Raw genomic sequence first — 22,826 nt, 5'->3', positions numbered from 1 at the left:
TAATAAATTAAGGGTGACCGAAGTACAATATAATCGTAGCATCAGTGTTTTCCCGCTTGTTTCCTAATGTTTTCTCACTTCAGCGCTTCATCACTGTAGACAAGTACTGCAGTCTTCTTCCGTCAAACTGGCCATATAAATGTTGATCATTAAGGAGGCAACACTGATAATGCCACTCTACCCAACTTTAGGTCAGTTACGAAAGTTCATGCATAAATTAAAGAATTGAGACAATGGTAAGTCACGGCAATGTAATGGACACAAACAAACAAAAACAGAAAGCAGAGAACGACAAGTGCTAATATAAACTCTTTATTCTTATGAAAACACCCACATAAGTACTATATTGTGCGCATGCATCACGGCGTCACTGCGCAAGGAAACCGAGCCTAAAAAATTACACGTGTCAAAGAGCGGCGTTTGTAGAATCATGCCCGGTATTGTGCTGGCTATAGCGGACGCTTCGCTGATGGCCCACATCACTAGTATCCTCGCCCCAGACACGTGGTTGAAAAAAAAAATATGCCTCCTGGACCAGCGGAGACGCACTATTTTTGCTCTTTCCTTAAATCTTTGTTCCCCGTAACGTCCTTCACAGAGTTCACAACCTTAACGGGCACAACCCGTAACGTGCACAGCCAAGTGTTCACACTCCTCTTGACGAGCCAGCTCCCTTATGCGGTCATCAGCGCATTGCTCTCTCGGGCCGACGTAAACTTTCGCGTATGTCATGGATGTGAAATAAACAACTCCGATGAAGATTTTAACGAACGGACGCTTTCGCTTTGTTTAGCATCCTCGTTTACATTGAAATAAAAACGAAAAACAGTTCTATAAACTGATTAGGGGTTGAGCAGCATTGTGCTCGGTTACCATTGGGAGAACACGATTAAAATACCGACTAGCTTAACACGTAGTCTTGCTAAATGAAAGAAACTTGGGGAAGCAAGGGTGAATTTTGCTCTCATGTGTAGATGAAAGTGTGGCGATGGTTACCATTCGTTTCTTCTTGCGCACTGTATATAGGAACTTATTATCTCAACATTTATGTTAAACTATACAGGGACGAGAGTCACATTCAGCCCTTAGATTACATATGGGTAGAACTAACGCTTATTGATGACAAATAAACTTTTAAGCTGTCAACAAAGTTACATTTCTTTCTTTGTTTCACAAGTCTGAGTCCAGCCCATGTACTATTTGCCCACGATAACAGTTGCCAACATGATAACTTGTTCTAGCCAGAGCACCCTTAACATGACGTTGATGATGCAACGCACAAGGACCATGATGCTTCCGAAATATACATCAAAATTCGACAAAGTGAACACAGCATGACAATGGTGGTGGAGATGATAAGTATAAGAAAACATCCCCAGCACACGCACAAAGCACTTACCACGACGATCTTTGATTAGATTTTATGGAAGTTAACACTGCAAAATATTGCCAAATTTTACGAATGCTCAGTAAGCTGTTCTGAGTAATATGTGTTTGCTGCATAACACCATTTTTGCGTATTTGATAATATATTTCGTTTGAGTTACCCCGGTAATGTGCGTTAAGATATCTTGTGGGCTTTTTTTTTTGTCCTGTAACCTTCGTGTGAGGTTTCGTGCGTAAGACGATGCGCACGAAAATGTGGTGAGTCATCCTGAAATTTCTGTGCTCATCGGCCTTAACATGCAATTTGGCAGTGTTTTTCGCTACACATGCATGCATTGAACCACTGAGTTGATGACGTCCCAGATACCACACGTGGAGACATAGCTAATGTAATACACAAACCCTCTATCAATGTTCCCCGAAAACCTTGCACTCATGTGCTCGAGATCCAGAGCTCTGAACACATGGCAGTGGCGACAGCAGCAAGTAGAACGATCAACACAGGCACCATTTTCACTGTCCGTGTTGCAGCACCGACTGGCGTAACTGTCCTGCACTGGCGCATGGGAAGAACGCGGGCTTCTCCTGTAGAGTCCAGGGCGACTAAGCATAGCCTGTATTCTACTGACGACTCGAGACCATCGATAGTATACTCTCTGTACCGATAAGGAATGTCCGTTTCGCTCATGAGGCTGCTTGTAGACACGTCACTCACTATAGCCCGGAAACCAGACACGTCCTCCTTCGTGGCCACGTACCAGGCGAACCGTATGGCTCTCTTGGATGGTGAATCCACAAGCCTGAATTTCAGGTCGACTAATGACCCATCTTCCTCGCCCTTTATTGCACGCTCCTCGTCGGTAAGGCATTCGAGGACATCGGGGCTGACGTCCGCAAGGTGGCGCCTGTGTAAGTGGTGAGGAGAGTGGCAGACGACGTCGTTCCACTCGGTCGCTTGAGGGTTGTGGCTCAGCCACTGGCGCAGGTACTTCACGCGGCAGTCGCAGTTCAGTGGGTTTCCTGCAAGCGAATCGCACTTTGTGACAGCTGGTAAAGAAAAGCCATGTCTACTAGCTTGCTGCGCTAAAACTTGTTCGATGGTGCACCTATCCCATGACAGTCGCGTAAACTACAGCTCAAAATAATTCAATGCTCGCTGCGTATATACAATTGATTGACCCAGCGCGTGTGAACACACGGATTGATTGTGCTCCAATCTGTTCTGATAGCATGACAAAACCCAGTGACTATGCCTGTTCCTGTTTGAACTCCTCCGCACATGCGACGCTGCAATCTTACATTTGTTTGACATAGCTCCTCTAATGACCTTGGCATTGTTTTGAGGATATAATTCAGCACGAAAATTAAGCCGTTGACATTTCATCATTTACACAATTGTGAACATATACAGAACTGCATAGTTATGGCGGTACATGGTAAAGTGACAGTCTATTTTCAGTAATCTTCCTATCTGGGGCCACTAAGCATGCGTAGGACCACGCTCTGATGTACCATTTATTCATAAATGAGCAATTAAAAGTGAATTGCGTACAGAAATTACTCCATCTCGGAGCCTCGACGCGTGATGAGGGAGAGTGAGTAAGCAAAGCAAATTGAATTTCAGTAAACGACGAACAACATTATGTCCGTTATTCGAACAATATGTTCAAATTCCTAAATGCTTATAAAGAGGTACAGTAAGGTATTTTCGGTGCTGCTTTTATTATGAAAAGCGCGCAGCAAGACGAATAAAAGAACAAATAATCAAGGGGCAAGCTGTGTTTTTTCTAATATCCAGGTGTTTATAAATGACGATCAACAGCATGCAATGCTGGTAATAACACTCCAATGTTTTCCTCTTATTTATTTCGCCTTCTTGCCCGCTGATCACCAAGCGTACCTTCCCATGCACAATGCTTTTGTAAGCAGTGTTTTCTTTTTTTTCTGTGCTGTAGTTAACTTGACTAGGCTGAACGTTTTTCTTGGCCTTATCTTTCATTGACTCACATGACTGTATTGGATATATAAAGCATACAACGGAAAACCAAGCAACAGCGTACATAGCTCGAAGTTTATGAAAACCTTTGACGATATTTTGCAAATTTGCATCTCTTGATTCTCCATATAACGCCTTCTCGAAGTGTGTTTAGGGATTAGTACAGCTAAACCCACCAGCTTAACCTAGAGAGGGGAGAAGAGACCACAAAGTGTATTCCTTAAAGTGACATGTAGGGGGAAATTCAGTTGAGCTGCATTAGTAAATTACACTTTTGAGATACCAAAAAATACATGTTACTAAGGAAGCAGGCTTTATAAGCCAGAAAAGGCGCAGTAACTAATGACGGGAAGTGACGTCGCCTTGAAATTTACACTCCAGTTTGCCTTGACGTCATAAATGTGGCAGTGCTTGCTTGGGCCTAGTTAGTTTCTTTCCTTTTTTAACTATGGACTACAGTGTATCGCGAAGGAGCAAAAGACTAGACTTATAAATTTTTGAAAACCTATAGTGCACCACCACATCCCACATAAGGAAAGATGTATGGAAATCTGTGAAGCCACAATGAAGTCCTAGCACCGGGGTTTCATCACGGAAACTTACAAAAATAAAGTTTATTCAAACTTTTTCCTAGTGGTAGTATACCTGTCCCCACAAAATTTACGAACAGAGTATTGAAAAAAAAATGAAACATTAAGTTTGAACTGATTTACTGTCTCTCTTTAAGGCCCGTTTAAGGCAACCAATTTGAGGGGGCTGGTCGATCGCTAGTAATTCTCACCTTCGTAATAAAGGCGGAGGCCATTCTTGATTCTCGCCATGTATTCCTCTTCAAACATTGTCACATTGTTGAACCGCAGGTCAAGGTGCCGCAGCTGCTGAGACGCCAGAAAGTCCCGCAGGTCAATTGAGAAGATCTTGTTATGGCTGAAGTCTGCCCAGCTGACGTTCTCTGGCAGTACGAGAGCGCCATTAGCAATGTGTCTCAGGTCATTGTGCGACATGTCGAGATGTTTCAGGCTGGTAAGATTTCTCAAAACGTTGGGGTAAACTTCATTGATGAGATTATGGCGCAAGTCGAGATACTCCGCTTTTCCAAGGCCGTCGTCGAAGCTGTTCGTAAGAACCGAAATAAAGTTGTGGCTGAGATCGACGTGTTTAAGCTTGTACGGAATGTAAGGTGATCGAGGAAATGTCTTTTCCGTCACGAAAGCCAGCTCGTTGTGAGAGACGTTGATGGAGGAAAGCGACAGTAGATCGTCCAGCAAGCCGTGGGTTTTGTTTTCAAGTTTGTTGAGCAAGTTGTGCGAGAGGTCAAGAGTCTGCAGCGAAACGAGTCCCTTGAACGCCTCTGGCGGGATGACGGAGATGTTGTTGTAGCTCAGGTTGAGACGAATGAGCTGCAGCATGCCTTCAAAAGCGTATTCAGTGACGTTGTTGATCTGGTTGTTCTGGAGCCGGAGCTCGAACACGACAGGAAGGCGTCCTAACGCCTTCTTCGGGAGCGCTTTGATCTTATTGTCATTCAGGTATAAGTACTGAAGAGAACTAAGATCTTGCAGTGCTTCCCAAGGTATCCGGTCTATGCTGTTGTTGGAAAGGGAGAGCGTTTGCAGTGTGAGTAGATTAGAGAAGGATCCCCTTTCTAGTCTAGTGAGATTATTGCTATCTAGGTAAAGCCTTAGCAAGGAATTCATCGACCTGAATGTTCCAGGGCCGAAATGCGCGATTTGGTTGTTTTGTAGATGAAGTTCATTCAGCGCTATTGGAAGATTGAACATTCGCTTAATCTTGTTGTCATTGACTTTTATCAGGCGAACACTGACCATGGCCGAGAGCCCACCGTGGCTAACGTCACTGATATTGTTGTGGCTTATATCCAGTTCGAGCAACGTTGGAATCGACCCAAAAGTGCTGTAGCCAATCTTCTTTATTACATTGTGACTGAGGTTTATAAATCGCACGCCGGCCAACTTCTCAAAAACGGATCCAGAGATTTCAGTAATGTTGTTGTAGCTGAAATCGGCGGTGTGCAGCTCGTACAACCTTTTCTTCGTGAATGCCTTTCGATTTAGCTCGTTGATCTTGTTGAAAGTCATGTTAAGAACCTTGATTCCAGTAATGTTAGCGACCGGGACCATATTAAAATCACTTATGTTGTTGTGGTTGAGGAGAAGAACAGTGACGTCAGATAAGTAGAATGCATTTTTTGGAAGGGTGGTAATGTTGTTATGTGAGAGATCAAACAATGTTACATTAGACAACTCTTGGAAGGCCATGTCTCCGATGAAGCTGATGTTATTGTGACTCAAATCAATGTGAACTTGGTACATCTTTAAAAAGGCTGAGCTAGCAATCTTAGAAATCTTGTTGTAGCTCAGATCCAGTTTTTCAAGCCACTGAAAATCTTTGAACTGCTCGTAACCGACATCTTCCATCAGGTTATACGCTAAATCAATAGTACGAATATGTTTAGAAGAGACGAATGCTTGCTTGTGTACCTTTGTTATCCTGTTTCCTCTGAAGTAAACGTCTCGAAGGAACCTTACGCCTTTCACAGTGTTGGCATCAACTTCAGGAAGTTCATTGTAAGACATGTTGATAACACGAAGGATGGCATTGGCGACGAACATGCCTCGTGGAAACGTTTTCACTCGGTTATTTGATATGTTTAGAAACCACATATTTGTAAGCTGGTTGAAGTCAATCTTCTGGAACGCCGTGAAATTGTTGTAGGACAAATCTAAGTATTTGATTTTTCGAGCAAATCGGAAAGTGTTTCGTTCTATCTTCTCCATTTTATTATGGTGCATCTCTAGCCTTTCAAGCCTATTGAGTCCTGTGAACGCAGAGGGGTGGACTTTAAAAATGAGGTTGTGATCAAGGCGCAATTCGAACAGGATGTTCAAGGCACCGAATGCGTTGGCAGGGATAACCTCGATTCGGTTATGCGCAAGATTCAAAGACGTCAAGTTCCTAAACTTGTTAATCAGTTCGACGGGAATCTCAGTGAGGGCATTGTCTTCAAAGCTGAGCAACTTCAGCGATTCGTTGAAGTGGTCCATAACATCGGTGGCAACAGAGGCGAGAGATCCATGCGCAACGGTAAGGTTTATGACTTGCAATCCACTGAAGACATCACCGAACAACCTTTTGAACGAGGATCCGGTGATAGTAAGATTAGCTATAGGGTGCTCCACATTGCCCAAACCCCGTGACATCATGGCTAAGTTCACGCCATCGCATGCGATATGAAGTCCAACGTCTTCGCTTCTAGCGCACTTGCAGGGGTAAATTTGAGTGTTTCCGCTTGGGCACTTCGGGCGGGCCTCAACAAACGAGGCCGTCACGAAAAAGCAGATGACCACCAGAGCTCTCATTCTGGGCGCTGCTTTGAAGAGAACCTGCGAGGAAAAGGTAAGAGATAGATTAAGATATATATCAATCGCAATGTTTCACTGAGCTGGTACAATAGTAGTAGGAGCCTTTTTAACGTTTTCTTTTTTTGCACAGTTGTGAAATTTAGACATATACTAGGTGACGCGTAAAACATCGACGCAGCAATTTTCGCATTTAAAGAAGTTTGCTTTCGTCGACGATCGAACATCGACAAAGTGTTTCAAAAAATTTATGCCGCTGCGATTCCATTAGGAAAAAAGAATAATAACTTTGTGCATCGGCGTTATTAGTTACTTTCTTAACTAAACATCGTTTTATGCATTGAACCAAAAAAGTAACTTGGAACGCCAATGCGTTTTTCCGCAAAGTTTGGTAATTAATATCTCGAAAATGATGTCATTCCGAGAATTCGTTCTAAAAGGATCCACCTTGCGAACACCACGGCTAGAATTCGTAAATTGCAACATGGGCGATAAGATAATTAGTTAAGAACCTAATTATTGATTTTTGTTAATCAGTTGATTATGCATCTCAATATTTTTGTGCAAGTAATGTCCGCCTCTTCGAGTTGACCGGCTCATGAACTATAATTGTTATATCTGCCGCCGGCAACCTTTAAAAATTTTGTTGACGTTTACGCCGGAACACCCTGCACGCGATTTCTTTTGTGTATCTTTGAAACTACACCCTGTGCGACATTAGTCAACTGGAGAATATGTCTGCCCTGCGAGGTGCAGGAGCCTCGACGCTAGCCGACGAAAACGCGTGGGTGCTTGGCTGGTGTCGCGATGATAAACGGGGCCAGAGGACGGAAGGAGATGACGGTATAAGGCCGGGGAAAGGGGGAGGACGTTTACCTTGTTGCGTTTCCCCACGCGCTGTGTCTCGCATCCCCCCCACAGCATCAGGGTCGCCGCATCTTACGGCACCCGAACCTCTTCCACCCTCCCCTCCGGCCAACACCTAGCCTCCGAGGAAGGTCGTCGGGCGGCTTCATGCCTCACGCTCGCCTTAGCGTGGCACGCAGGAGAACGCGCGCCAGTGCAGGGTTACGTCCCGCTCCCGGCAGGCAGCCTCATTCATCACGCTAATGCCCCGGCCGAGCATGCGCAATCCGTTTTCCCTCCCGCCGCCGTGGCACCCCGCTCGTCTAATGACAAGCCAGGCGGACAAGAGACGCCAATGGCAGCCGCTCGGCGGCCAGCATCTCAAGACAGTGCAGCAGAAAGCGAACATGGGGTGGAGGAGCAAGGGAGTGCCATTGAACTGGGCAGGGAAAGGAATGGGGGGGGGGGGGGGGGGTACCATGACTGCTCCGTGTCTCGCGCCGGCAGGTGTCGGGAAGCCCACCATGACCGAGTCTGTCAGCTCCTCCTTGGCGGCACCCTCGATTAGTACGCACATTCAATAACGATGAAAAAAAAATTCACGACCACAAGGAAGTACAAGGTAGGAAGTAAAGAAAGGGACAGCAGGCCAACAACCTGCAAAAATGGCGCATAGGCAGACTCTTCTTTTCGTTTGCATTAGTCACGGCTTCTTATCCTGTTCTGTTGTTTTTTTATACATATGTTCTTTCCTATTACTCCGAGCGTTTTCTTTCGTGTATTGGAAGTTGTAGGATCAGATCTTCAGAAGGGGGGGGGGGGGGGGTCGACCAGACAGCCTCTCTATAATACGTGATTGACGGCTGCAAAATGGATTTTGCTTGTCCGGTGTTGAGCCGTGATACGTACGCCAGGAGATTAAAAATGCGGGAGATCATCTAGCGGCGTAATGCTTTCGACTTCGGCGCCGCCTGATAGACGCTTGCCTAAATACAGGTTGTTGACGGACACTATAGCATGCAAAAGTTACGAGAAGTTCATGACAGTGAGTAAGATTATAAGCAAAATGTAATATTTTTTATGTACTTTTCTCTCAAAGAAAAATTCCTTGCTGTGTTTCCAGAGCAAATATCGCATACATGATGCTATTTCTAAAGGAAGTCCGCAGAGATTCAGTTTAATGATGTGCTTTGAATCCTGTGCTTCTTGGTAAGAGGGCCTCCGTTACATGTCATGCTGTCGAATAATCGAATACTTGAGCAAGTTGGATTGATTTCTCCATTTTAGGACAGTTTCTTGTGACGTAAGCTTTGCCTCGCAATTGCGTGGAATACCTACGAAGGAAAATTTGCTGTTTAAATAGAGTTATTTAAGCCCGTAATAGCGCTTTCAGCCGTGAACCGCACATAAAACCATTTCGGCATCGGGAAGTCATCAGGCGATAAGTGTAACAGTCAAATGAAACCATGGTTAAGGGTTTCTGCGCAACTGATGGTTGTCGGCAGTATGTCTTTATTTTTTTAAGTACTGTCATGGACCCGACGCCTACACTATAACCTTCCCCACATCTACCGAGATTCTAGTATTTGAATTAGCCTTAAAACGTTAATTTATTGGTTGCATTATAGGGATAAATCTCTTGATGTCAGCAACGTTCGTTGCTGACGAGCAATCAAAAGGCAAGCATAGTCCATCCAGAAGGACCTGTGAGAACTGCCAGAGGGCGCACATGACATCTGAGCAATCTTGCTTGGTGAATCTTTCATATAATTGTATGTACGAGCGGCGACAATCCTACTCAAATTGTTGCTAGCGCGCCTTTCTGGTGCGTTCCGCAGCGAGGAGAGACACGTACTGCCGTAGCTGCAGGTGGAATACATTTTTTAATGCGCTCTCATGGGTTGCAGTAATCGCTCCGAAGCAAAGAAAAAAAATGGCTGTGGCTTAGCTAAGGTTAAGCCCAGGATGCGAAGCATACTAGCCTTTATTTTAGTTGTTGAACCACTGTTTAGCCTGGTGAACTGCTGTTGCTTGGCTATATTTGGTTCGGCTAGACGAAGAAACAACTCATGCGTTACTCTGCTTTGCCTTCAAGAGTGGAACGCGACAGCGTTCCCGTCGACCCGCCAAGGGGTGTAAGACAATGGGCTACGGCGCAGCGACTACGCGCCCCGCATTGGACGCGGTGAGCGTCGAGCAACGCAGCGTTCGGCGCGGCAACGAAATGTGCGCCTGAGCAAGCGACGCACGCCTGAGCCTTAGAAACAGCTCGTTTCTAAGGCAACACCGCATTCCCTAGAGGCGCTTTTGTACCGCTTTGAAGCATCGTACTCGTGGCTCAGTGGTAGCGTCTCCGTCTCACACTCCGGAGACCCTGGTTCGATTCCCACCGAGCCCATCTTGCAAGAGTTGAGCCAAAGCCATCTAGAAACAAGCGCAGCTGCTTATATACCGCCGCGACGCCGCGAGCGACGGCGCGACTTGGAGCCCCGTTTCTCCTCTGTCGTGACGTCACAGTGTCACGTGGTCAGCCTTGAAGGCGACACCGCCGCGCCTGAGGCGCTGTGTTGAGCTCTAGTAATATGCTTCGCATAAAAAAAACTGGAGGACGCTTGAGCTTTTCCTTTAAGAGTGAAACGCTTCCCGCCAACTGCAGGTTATGTAACCATAACGTTTACAGGGAAACGCTGGCGGCGAACGCTCATCACGAAGGCGAGCTTTCTGGTAAAACGTGGCCGCTTGCGTGGGCCGATCCCGGAGGTAGTGCCGAGCCGGGCCAAAAAATAATTGCATCATTTTCAGTTTTCTGGTATTGTTTCGCATTTTTAATACTCAAGTCTGAGAAGATTCAACATAAGAGGCATGCGCTGTCGCTGTTTTGTTTCATAACATTCGATTCTGGGCTGTGATTCTCAAAATTCTGAGGAGTAAGTTTTCAAGAATGCAATGCAAGGTGTCAGCAACTGTAGTGATAGAATAGCGTGACAGTATAACCCGCATATACCGCATGTGACATACCAAGGCGTAGCACATGCATATACCTAAATATATACGGCATTTCTTGCTGACGGATAATTCCGCCGACAACGGATTTTCGGCCTCATGGGGCCCTTAACGCTATCACATTAATAGGCTGAAGACGAAGCAGCAGAAACGTGTTCTTTTTTTTTTAGTTGCCAAGGCGCACGCACTCGAGTGTGATAAAAGCGGAACATTAAGAAAGGCGACGATGCCACTGGATCTCTCTTGTCAACAGGCGCGGGTCCGCTGTGAACTCTGATAAATAAGGGTTCATGCTCGGCTCGTGAATAGCGAGAACGCTGGTGTACTGATTTCAGGTGCACGTTAACAAACTCCAGCAGTTGAAGATTAATTCACAGCCCCCCAACCAATACGCCGTGCCTCCGTCACATCGTGGTTTGCCCAGTAAGACTTCAGAGTCTAAATTTTAAATTAATTATTGAAACTCCTTGCCAGGCACGTGAATCAACTGTGACTTGGCTATACGCTCCGTCACGACACACGTGGTATGCGCTGAATGCGCGCGCCATGAAACTCTCAACATCGGTTAAGGATTCAGGAGTTGGTAGGATTAGAAAAAAGAACGAGAAAAGAAACACCAGCTTTAGTTGTGAAGGAAAAAAAAACGAATTCTAAAACTACATGTCTACATGAAAGACGACGGTGTCTGCGTCGGCTAATACCTCATCCAACCATGGCTCACGCAACGAGCCGCTTCTCAGGAAGCTGTGTCTCTCCAGTATACTTTCCGCGACTTCTACTAACTCCTCTTCGTCAAAAAAAAAAGAATATTGTTCTCATAACGAGGAATTCGTAAATGTCTCAGGTGGTGCAACATTAGAGTTCTTAACGCAGTCGCCTGCGCGCAGCACGAAGGGGTCGATTACTGCGTGGCGTATACCTTCTCCTCGCATTGCGCCCTGTCGCTTCGACTGAGCATTGTCGCGTAGTCAAACGGATACAAAGTCATTGCACCATAGGTTGGGATCGACACCCGTGGTAAATATACATAAAGAAAGGCCAAAGGCTTCATCATTGCGTTGGCGACAGTTTCTGGTCAGATGGCTGTATGCACGTCGCGCGCTATCTACAAGGCGTCCCGTCGCTGCCGCTCATGTAAATACCCTATAATATAAAATCAGCCACTCTACACTGAGGGATAAAGTCATGCAGGACCCGATTAATTCTCTTTTAATTTTTGTGCTTAAAGCTTCGCGGGTGAAACAAACGCCAGTGGCCTTTTTCCTGAATGCCGTCTGGACGTAGACGGGAAAGAAAAGGACCAGAAAGCCTCAGTATCGCCAAGCAAACTCGGTTGGCGCTATTCATAAACGTTCAAAACAAACTGTGGGGTTTTACGTGCCAAAACGATTATCTGATTATGAGGCACGCCGTAGTGGGGGACTGCGGAACTTCCGACCGCCTAGCATTCTTTAACGTGCACCCAAATCTAACTATGGGCTCCCTGCAATGGTCAGGCGGCGCGGCGATCGGCTCAGCCGTCAGCGCCACCGTGTCAGTTGCGCGAAACACCGAGGCAGCCACTGCTGCGGAGGCATGCTTTTGCGGCGCTCGTTTGAAACCTTTCAGACGTTCTAAATTCCGGTTTTAAGGCGATCGAAAACGTCGAGGCCCATTTTTGACCACCGACGCTTGAGAGAGGACATCAAATTTACGACTACAACCACGTATACCGTGTCAAAGAAGTAAACAGCACGGACATCATAGCGAGGTGCTTAAATTAAATTGTGGTGTTTTAGGTGCCAGAACCACGATCTGATTAGGAGGCACGCCGCGGTGGGAGACTCCGAAATAATTTGGACCACCTGGGGTTCTTTAACGTGGACCTAAATCTAACTACACGGGTGTTTTGGTATTTCGACCCCATCGAAATTCGGCCGCCATGGCCGGGATTTATTCCCGTGACCTCGCGCTTAGCAGCCCAACATCGTAGCCACTAAGCAACCACCGCAGGTCGCGAAGTATTTGTCACAACAAAGTAAGTATGCTTACGACGTCGATCTCAAAGTGCGTTAACAAATCATTATTTTATGCCACTTAAGCGAGCAAATGCGGCCGTGGACATCACTGAACTGTCATTTGTCGCTTCCTTACTTGGAGCACCCGCCGTGGTTGCTCAGTGGCTATGGTGTTGGGCTGCTGAGCACGAGGTCGCGGGATCGAATCCCGGCCACGGCGGCCGCATTTCGATGGGGGCGAAATGCGAAAACACCCGTGTGCTTAGATTTAGGTGCACGTTAAAGAACCCCAGGTGGTCAAAATTTCCGGAGTCCTCCACTACGGCGTGCCTCATAATCAGAAAGTGGTTTTGGCACGTAAAACCCCAAATATTATTATTATTACTTGGAGCGTGCCTTGAACCTTACATTGTACAGGTTTTGGCGAATTGGCAGGTGAGTGCTTCTTTCTCCGTTGACAAAGTGCCTCGAGCATATTCTGGTATTGTCGTTAGGGCTCGAACGTGAGAGGGCATTACCGCTGAAGCATCGTAGAGAGCAATCAGCTGAGACTAAACAACGTGATGACTGCACAAATATGCCCTTGTGTGCGCGAGGGAAATGCTAATTTTCAAATACTCGACGTGTTCTGCATTGTTCTGCAATGCTGGAATCTCAGTTCTGTTGTTCTAAGCGCGAGAAAACACGAATGGGCTCGGTTGCAGCATTCGCGCCTTGATCTTGGCACAGCAAGAAGAACAGCGCATACAAATCTCCAGCACGGAGCGCTTACGAAGCTACAGTTGAAATCTAACAAGCACTGCACGTTTGTTTTGGAGCAAGACGAGCTAAACAACTATCAAAACTGATTTACAACAGCCGGAATCAGTTCACGCGTTTTTATGAAGTTGACGTTTTATTGAGTGTTTTTAGGGATGCCGCTGCTGGTTCTTCTTCACTTTTTTGTTGTTTTTGCACTTACGTCTTAGTTCGTTTAACCGAAATTCTCAAGACCGACACGAACCGCGACGATCCACTTCAGCCGTCGGGTTGCTTCCCCCGGTTTTGAAGGGAAGCGGTACAATTTGATGCCGACATCCCCTTCACGGTTGTGACAGTCCTTAACGCAGCAGTATTTGCGCTTGTTCTTTTTGTTCACACTTCTCACGAAGAAGCTGACAAGAAGTCGTGGAGAATCCATTGGAAAATTGGAAAAGAAGGCTTGCAGGCGGGCCTGAGCGCACCACGGACAATGGTGAAATGACGGTGAGGGCCTACCCGCGGGTGCTCACCGCCGCAGCTAGGTGGCGCGACATGTACAGGCAAACTTCATTTGAGGGTGCCCATACGGGTGTTTTCGCATTTCGCTCCCCATAGAAATGGGGCCGCCATGGCCGGGATTGGATGCCCCGACCTCGTGCTTTGCAGCCCAACACCATAGCCACTAGGCAACGACGGCGGATTTGACAAATATTTCATGAGGGTAACAAGTTAGGCGGCACCTCGTCACGCCTACCGCGCTTAACGCAAATACAAAACGCAGAACGACCCATTGAGCAAAACAACACTAACGTAATATACGTACAAAAGCTTAGTTTCACTTTCGTCTATAATTCTATAATGCGAAAACTTACACGACTTGTACTGTATTTGTTTTCACTCTAAATAAAGTGTAATGATTTCCATAATTAGGCAAGCGCAAGGCGGCGCGAAGAATCGCGAAAGAAAAGGCAGTGAGACGGACTTGGGCACCGTCGCTGTGCGGCAGGCACTTGGACAGAGCAGAAAGAAAAAAGGAGCAAACCAGGCCTTCGCCGAGACGGCTTCTTGTCTTGTACTCTAACATTTAGACAAGTTTTAAGCCCACTAAATCTTAGAGACCGTTTCTTTTTTCATGAGCGCCACCATATTGCTAGTGTTCCTGTACATGCTCCCCGCGGGAGCATATACAGGAACACTACATATTGCTACGCAGAGGCGCCACCTATGGGCAGTCGGCGTGCTGGCTTGGGCGAGCGCTCCATCTTTTATGGCATTCTGCGGTAGTTTCGGGCGTTTCTTTTCGCGCTCCTTCGCTCCATTTAGTATGGCGTGCGTCTTCTACGTGGTAAACGGTTGGGTGAGACGTCCCCAAGTGGTTTAAGTCGGCATGGCAGAAGTTTCTGTTGGCGTTGAGGCAAACGGAGCACGCAGTGCGATGTGTGCGCGAATGTTCGAGTCTACAATCAGTCTCGGAGATCAATTCTGCATGTATGAATGTTCCATTCACTAGTGTGACCTTACTGCAGTATTATACTCTAGTTCTAAGCTGCGGTTTAGGAGCAAAGAAACATACGCGACGATCGTAACAGCGTGAGTACCGTTCTGCTACGATAGGAGCTGTGTTGTTATACTTTGGCAAGCGTTCAAACTGTTAGCTGCAGATTACATTTCGTTACTACTTGGTTCGGTGGATGACGTTTCCACCCATGAATAAAATAGTTTTGGTTAGTAAAAACGGCATACCTTACAGTGTGAACTATACTTGGCCAGGAGAGCGACCGTTTACGAACTGTGAGCGTCCTAAGGAGTGGTGCGTTCTAGATTACAGATATCTTTGTCCTATGGTCCAACCAGCCGGCATCAACGTTTATAGATCTATAAACGTTGTACGGCATGACTATGCGAGCTCGTATTGCAGCGTTGGCACGTCTTCTCCTTCTTTTTCGAGAAAGAGGATGATAACCGAATTTTCTTTTGGGTTGTGTTCTTGCCGTTCTCTTCTAAGCACTCACGTATTACGGAAATTTTGTCCTCAAAATAGCCATCGCATCCTTTTTATGCGATCCCTATCATACATTATGGCTTTACAGGACAAAAAGGCAGTGGCGAATCACATGGCTTATATATGTATCATGCTGGTTACTAGCCACAGTGATCGCTGTGTTGAGCAGCGCCATCAGCCTCAAGCAGGAAGGCTAGGGTAGACATATAGTGATTTCAGGCCTACTAGACTTGCAATGCGTGAGAACGATGCTGGTGTATAACAAATGTTTCGTAGTTGCCTTAGGTTGGCTGTACACGAGCATGCGCTCTTATGTTTCATGTTTAAGCGCCTACGCCAAGCGACTAGATAGTGAGCAGACTTACCAGTTCATGATGGTAATACAGAGACACCGGTTTTCTTAGTTAAATTAAAACTGATATACACAAGAAGGTTCACAACACATACACACACCACGGCTGATGATGCTGATATTGCACGTCACATGTTTGCGCCCCCAAGAGATATTTCTACGTACTCTGCATCGGTAAGATGCATAGAAAGGCTTCCCTGACGATCGTATATGAACGGACATTGCGCAAATTTCACTGAGTGCGATCTAAAACATCTAGAAATCGTTCCGCAGCACGCGACAGCAATTGGCGGCGAGGAGTTACGGAGTCGCCATCTATCGGAAGCGCCTCGCTGGCGTAGTATGAGGGATCACGTGGCGCGCTCCTCATGGGTTTTGCTGTCAGCGCTCAGTGAAAACATCACGCGCGAGCTCTCCCGGACATTTCTGTAAGTACTTTCGAAACGAGAGAAGTTTCTTACTGTCTAAATAATAATGTTGGGCAAACTGAAAGCACACAATCGTTTACAGACGCTATCTCTTCACCGAATACGTACAGTGAACGCCACTGCGCGCAGTCGCCGCGATGGAGTCTCCCGAACCGGCTTCTTACGTGAAAGGTAGGTAAATGCTGAGAGCAAACTATCTGAAATATGTTCTTATAGTGTTTGTATAACTAAATGGAGCGTAATAGAATGAAGCCTCAATGCAGCGATCGCGCAGATTCGCAGCGACCGACTGCGCGTCTGCATGCTTGTCCGCGCACTGTTTCGCTTTCTCCGCGCGCGCGTTTTCGCACCGTGCCATGAGCTTTAGGCCGCAGAATATGAGCATTTGACAGTATACAAGCAACCATTGTTGCGTGGGCGCTATCAGAGCTGTTCAAAAATAATTTCATTGTACAGACTTCGACGCCTACGGGGACTGTGATGTGCCGTCGCGACGATTCAATCTTTTTTTTCTACTAAATTCTTTGACCTTTCAATACTATTTCTCGAGTTGCGTCGCACTGTATGTTTATCGGTGTTCTCAGCGTGCAATTCCCCGCTGCTCCTTTTTTGGAATCCAGTGCATTAATTCATAACACAAACATGACCATATGCCATGCTTTCTTTAAGTGTGCTTCTTACCGCTGCCTTTCCACTCCACTGAACTTGCCAGTATCTATAGCATCGACAAATTCATAGACCAAACCGTCATGACATTAGTCGGGCAGCGGACTCGGGCGAGCGTCTCAGTGCGCGTTTTCAGAACATCGCAGACCGGGCGCCGTAGCCGAAATCTTCCTCGCGTCTGTGCTTGCTGCATACCCGAGTTGTAGCCGATGACTGTTTGCCGGTTTTATGTTTCGCGAGCCAAGCTTTATACAGCTTCTTGTCCTGCGGCTACGTGTGAATAAGGCTGACACCGTGCTCCGTCGCGTGCGTCCGGCATTGCGGCACCGAGCAGTAGCCTACCATGTTGTGCGCCTTCAAAGGCAGCCACTACCTATTGTAGTGCTTTCAAGCGTTGTAAAGGACACTCGAAGCGGGAAAATCTCGCCACTAAATGAGGACCGCAGCGTACGAGGGAATTTAAACTCGTTTTCAGCTCGCTTCGGCGCGCCCGAAGCAGCCGACGCGGCCGCTATGCCCACGTGATCCCTCCTACCACGTCACGCCGACGGTGGCGCCAGCTTTTCCAGTGGTGGAGCTCGAGGCCAATACTATAACCTTCGAGCCTCTATACCAATACTTTCAAGCAGCGCCGCGCCGGATCGCCCAAGCCAGCGAGGAGGAAAGGCTCTCTAGTGGGAGTTGGCCGCGCGCCCTTTCCTCCTCGCCCGATGAAAAGGTCTAACAAAGGAAAGACCGGTACGGTCATCACAGCCTCCTAAATCATTTACTGCAATACTTGTTTCTTTGAACCAGTTTCGGTTTCAGTACAAAGGAGGTGAAGGGGCCTTGACGTCACGATACCTTGTCTCGCTCCGTTCCTGCGATGGCTGCACTGTCACAGGTGATCTCAGCCAAAAAGCGTGCGGGCAGTGAACTGTTGTTTACTTTTTCATGAGCAACGGCATCACACCTAGGCTTATTGCTACACGGCGTCAGAAAGTTTTGCCATGTGTCATGACAATGTATATGATGCCTAGAGACGAACTTCAATACGACACTAATATCATGACGTCACGATATTGTAGATGATGCCTACATGGCACTTCGTGACGAACCTTAATACCTAATTAACGTATAAACCTTTCACTGTCTTCATATTCGCCAAGTGTGTGTATGTGTGTTTACGTCAAAGAACCATGCGGTATATTATCGACAACTTCAAAACAGATCGGTCAGTGGCCTTTAAGAGAGTGGGCTTCCCTGCCGCAGTGCCCGGATTTCGATAGGGATGGAATGCGTGAAAGCTAGTTTGTGTACTTAAGATGTGGTTGCACAGTAAACAAACTTTTATCGCACGCGTAAGTTAAACAGGAGGCCATCTTTACGTGGTCCCCGTAATAGTTGAGGTTATAATCTGGGACTTTGTACTCACACATTCAATCATTCACCTACGTACACTCTAAAAACAGTTGCATCCCTTAGGGCGTATATTTTCCACACAACGATAATCGTCATGTCTTGCCCCCATTTCCTATCTTTAACGTGGCGAGCCCGGTGCTTTCCTGTAACGAACGGCATGCGCGTTATCAGCATGACGTAGAATTCACGACAGGAAAGTAACGAGCGCAGCGTTTTCAAGAAAGTAAATGCAGGCAAGACAGATGACGACTATTGTTGTGTGGCAAATATACGCTCCAAAGGGTCTAAACTTTTGTTAGAGTGTATTATGCCTGTTAGTATGACTAAACCTAATAAGGAGGAAGCATAAGCTGTCGAGCAACCACTTATTAATGATATGGGCATGAAAAATCTTGTCGCCTCCGTCTCCCATCCCTTAGAGCAATGTTTCCCACATTTCACCTTTACTGCAGCTCCAAACCAACCATGACAGCCCCCCCCCCCCCCACAACACACACGAATAGACACTGTCATAAGCCTTTTGAATTTAATTGGACCCTCTCAGACCCTGCTAAAAGGACTCATGACCCATTTTGGGGCCATGACCCGCAGTGTGAGGAACAATGCCTTAGAGCATTTTAGCGCTGACGCAGGCCGTCAGCCTAAGTTGCGCCTTCTTGACTGTCGTAAGCTTAGGCATATGTATTCTTATTTTGTATGCGTATTTTCTGTCCGCTCCTGCTATAGCCGTTTTGGGGTGCGGTACGTACAAATAACTGAGAAACTTTACCCTATGATTAATATACGTCGGCAATTGATGTCAGAGAAAGGCGCTAAACTAGTACATTGCTTTCCATGGGCGCGCTTTCTTTCTTTCTTTTTTTATGCTTTCTCGTCTCCGGTTTAAAAATGTCGCCTCTGCTCACCAGCGTGCCCGCTTGGCTCTTCTCAGGAGGCCGACTCAAACCGGACACGCTAAGCTTGTTTGCAACCCGGTTTCCGCCCCCCTACCCTCTACCTTCCACCTCCCACTCCATTTCCCTCACTTTCTCTTTGGCATGCAGTTGGGCTCCGAAAGGTAGGAGGCGGTCGTTTTAGGTGGGACTGGGAGGGGGCAACCTGTTTTAAACATGACACGGCGTGTAAATTTTGATTGACGAGGTCGATGGAGTTGCAGTAAGGTCCTTTTTCTTCCCTGTAGTTGGTTCGAAAGCTGGAACGTGCCACGAAAGACGCCCTTCCAAAAATAAAAGAAAAAAAGAAACGAGGAAAGTTGATGGGCGGCGAGAGTGCAGGGGTTTGTTGCAAAGCCGGGGATATGCGGCATTGCGGTCCCCCTGCGACTCGGTTCCCACTAGGCGAAAATCCGGGAAAAGTTGGCGCGTCGTTTTAGTGGAAACGGCATTCTCGAAACATCCATTCACCCGTTCAAAGCAGTTTAAAAGAAAACGGCTTCACTTGTGGCCTTTTCCTTTCGGCAGCACTCTGTCTTGGTTATCAGTTGGATTCTCTAACGTGGAGCAGTACGCTAAGAAAACAAAGAAATTATACCGGTGGTGCGAGCACAGCGATATTCTTGCTTCCAGATACCTTCGGAGATTCGCCGAAGCAAAAGCCGCGGGGCTATTATGAAGAAGCTGGAGCTCTTGCGTTTTATTCGGAGCATGTTATTCGGCGCCGGACGCACCTGAGTTCTCCGAAATCCGCCCGCGGGAAAGCCAAGCTTTCGCAGAACTCTGCGGACGCGTTGGGGAGGAAAAGGGATTCGCTTTCTGGTATATTGGCAGAATCGTTTTTTCTTGCCGTCGACTCAGCGTTTCGGGATAGAATTTCACAGAAAGGCACGCGGTTGCTTAATTCATTCTCGGGGCCTGTCCTTGGTTCTTTTATCCGATAGTATTGCGGTCACGGAAGTTGGAAGATAAAAAAATAAATAGCCATCCCGAAGGCATGATCAGACCGTTTGACAGGCCTTACATGAAAGAACACGCCATCCGCGGTACCAAGATAACTTCCCGAAGGGGTTTTGGAAACTGGGAGATTTTTTCCAACGCTCACGACGACGCAATTTTAGAATACACTCGGTTAAGGGGGTCTCCCGATAAGTAGGAAGGCGCGAGAAATACTGCAAAAAGATTTGTTCAGTTACCAACGCTTCAGGTAACAAAAACACAAAGCAAGCTACACAGGAACATTTGAACAAGCAACAATCCAGCTGGGAGAACTGTATGAGTGCATAGAAAACGGAACGTCATAAACTTCATTCGCCTGTGCACAACTTCGTATTGCATTTTATGTAACGCTTAACATTAGTACGATGTATCTCAGCTATTCTGAGAATTAGTTAAAGAACGACAAAGAAGGAGGGTCATTGAAGTGCGTTACAAGTAACAGCACGCATATTTGTAATTGTTATGATTACTAGAGATTACAATATTTCAGCATTTTCTGCTTTCTGTATGCCTTTCGTTGCGTTGGTTGCCACATAATTTAGACACAACAATATTTTTACGGAATTAGTCAAACTTTGCTATGCTCTTAGTATTACGCTTTCGCAAAGAAGACACTAGGTGTACTGAACAACGCACCGTTCATTAAAACGAACATAAAGGCAACAAAGTATTTGCCAATAGGACTTGCACCGAAATATGCTCACCTTCAAGAACGCTGGTCTAGTGGCAAGCTCCTCCCCGTAGGTCACTGCTTCTTGATCACAAACATTGAGCGGTTGCTAATCCTTCATGAGAGACCGGTAACAATTGTCAATGCAGGCTCCTCAAATGCACTTTATGTCCCGAAAATCGCCAAGGCACACTTGCTGTTTAACTAGCAATCACTTTCGCAATAACGTGACGCTTATACTGCAGCGTACAACGCAGGCTTCCCGAAAACCTCGTTAAACGTCACGTACCTGAAGCAAGCATCCTTTCGTTGAAAGCCGCACTCAACACAGCCTACATCAAGCACCCATCCTGTTTCACGCAAATGGTATTATCTGGCCGTGGCGCCGTCACAAAAGAAAGGCCTCACAAGCTTCGGACTAACCACACCGTTCGATGGCGTCTTGACTTCACAGACGGTAACACATCTAACACCGGCTTGCCTGCGGGTCTTCAGTGTTTGCCGCACGTTGCCCAAGGCCACTTGTTGCAATCAGCACACTGAGAAACACGCACAATATCTTCGCCAAGCAGTGGCCTCACTGAACTGCTTTCGGATTCAGGCGAGTATGCAGCAAAACACAGTGGCGCTCCAGCTACGTCGCTACTCTGGCTGCTGTTGCTGCTTCGGCGCGCTCTTTCGAAGCCCCGACGTGGCACTGAACCGTCGCGTTGACCACACTGTCGCCAGCAGCCCTTTACCTTTTGCGCACGGTGTCGTTTGAGAGCAGGCCGTCACGACCGGTCTGGTCTCGCGGAGGCCGAATTGTTGTGGCTGCCGAGGCGGCTCGGGTCTCCTCGAGCGTGAGTCGACGGGGGCAGATGAGTGGATTCCTCGCGTTGGCTCAGCATCGCCGTCGTGTTGTGTTGCGGCCGATTTGCCTTTCGCGTTCCGTGTGGCGCCGGGGGAAGCCGAGACGTGGGCGACCGCCAGGGCGGAAACGACGGCGCGGGCTGACCCACAAAAGGGAGAGGCCGACTCCTTCGCCGCGCTCGTGTATTTGGGTCACGTCGCCGCTGGACAGGTTTCGCTCGCACTTCTCCCTTCCCCAGCATCCTCGCGCAGCTCGTTCTCGCCCGGCTCTGTTTCTCCTTTCTCGGAACAGCTTAGACTCGTGTATTCGCCCTCGAGACGAGTACCCTTCTCACCACTCGTCGGGCAAAGCTCCCGCTGTGGGCGGCCTTCGCATGCGGCGCGTCTGCGGAGCAGGACGTACGTGCACCTCCGGCCCATAGGAATGAAGTGATGTGTAAAACCTCCCATTCAATCTTTTGTTGCGGTCGTGTGGTGACAAGCACATTTAAGGAAACTAGAGTGTGGAAACGCGGAACGTTAACAGTTTCCTTTTGATTACAAAAAAAAGAAAAACATTTTTTTTTTTTTTTTTGGCACTGAGGCTCATGGCGAGGCACCCTTTCTTCTCTAATAAAGCAAATTCCCATTGTGATATAATTCGCTGTAAAATGAATAAGAGGAGTTGCGTTACGGCTGCACTCTAAGAAAAATCCCGGAGAAAACGGGAGTAACTGTGCCGTTAGTCCTAAAAAGGGCGCTTTCGTCCCTCAAAGGACTAACTGCATGAATGTGCGGGCCGTGTGCAAATTTCGGAGAGTAAGTGTTTAGTCCCTGCTCTTAAAGAGAGCAATGGGAGGACGAACGGCAACAGTTACTCCCCAGGCACTTCGCTGTTTTCGTCCGTGTCATGGAGCGATGCGGCGAAAACGGTATTGTCTATAAATCGTGAATGGTTCGAAGTTCGTGCATTGTCTATTGAACTACATGCAAAGCAGCACCTTGCCTCTTCGTGAGAAAATTATGTGAAACTTAAAACTGGAATGTGAAGAGGCATGCCCTTCGTGCGCACCCCATAAGTGAGCGATACACATTAAACGAGCAAGTCACTGATAGACGGCTAGATTTTCTTTTTCTATAGTTCCTAAGTTCCTTCCGTTCCAAGGAGGTTGCGAACTGAAGCGATGTGTAGCTCA

General features: G+C 47.1%; 2 protein-coding genes across 2 annotated transcripts in view; one reads left to right on the top strand and one right to left on the bottom strand.

Moving 5' to 3' along the window:
* The window catches only part of LOC142583616 (uncharacterized), a 207,280-nt gene that overhangs the window by 145,168 nt on the left and 39,286 nt on the right, over positions 1-22,826 (top strand). The gene's annotated exons all lie outside the window — the stretch shown is intronic.
* Positions 293-21,783, bottom strand: conv (insulin like growth factor binding protein acid labile subunit convoluted). The gene is made up of 3 exons (XM_075693243.1): positions 20,834-21,783; positions 4,164-6,786; positions 293-2,406 (listed from the first exon to the last, which is right to left on the bottom strand). Exons 2-3 carry the CDS (start codon positions 6,760-6,762, stop codon positions 1,820-1,822), a joined length of 3,186 nt encoding a protein of 1,061 aa, XP_075549358.1. The 5' UTR covers positions 6,763-6,786; positions 20,834-21,783; the 3' UTR covers positions 293-1,819.

Source organism: Dermacentor variabilis, chromosome 5 (assembly GCF_050947875.1).
Source record: "Dermacentor variabilis isolate Ectoservices chromosome 5, ASM5094787v1, whole genome shotgun sequence".
NCBI classification, from domain to species: domain Eukaryota; kingdom Metazoa; phylum Arthropoda; class Arachnida; order Ixodida; family Ixodidae; genus Dermacentor; species Dermacentor variabilis.
Note: the sequence above shows the minus strand (reverse complement) of the source record. Positions and strands in the feature narration are given on the sequence as shown.

Bases quoted from the DNA above. Each gene is read 5' to 3' on its own strand.
- conv (XM_075693243.1), bottom strand. From the start codon at position 6,762: ATGAGAGCTCTGGTGGTCATCTGCTTTTTCGTGACGGCCTCGTTTGTT. The intron at 2,407-4,163 runs GTGAGAATTACT...ATTCGCTTGCAG, and splicing joins CCTCCGCCTTTATTACGAAG to GAAACCCACTGAACTGCGAC.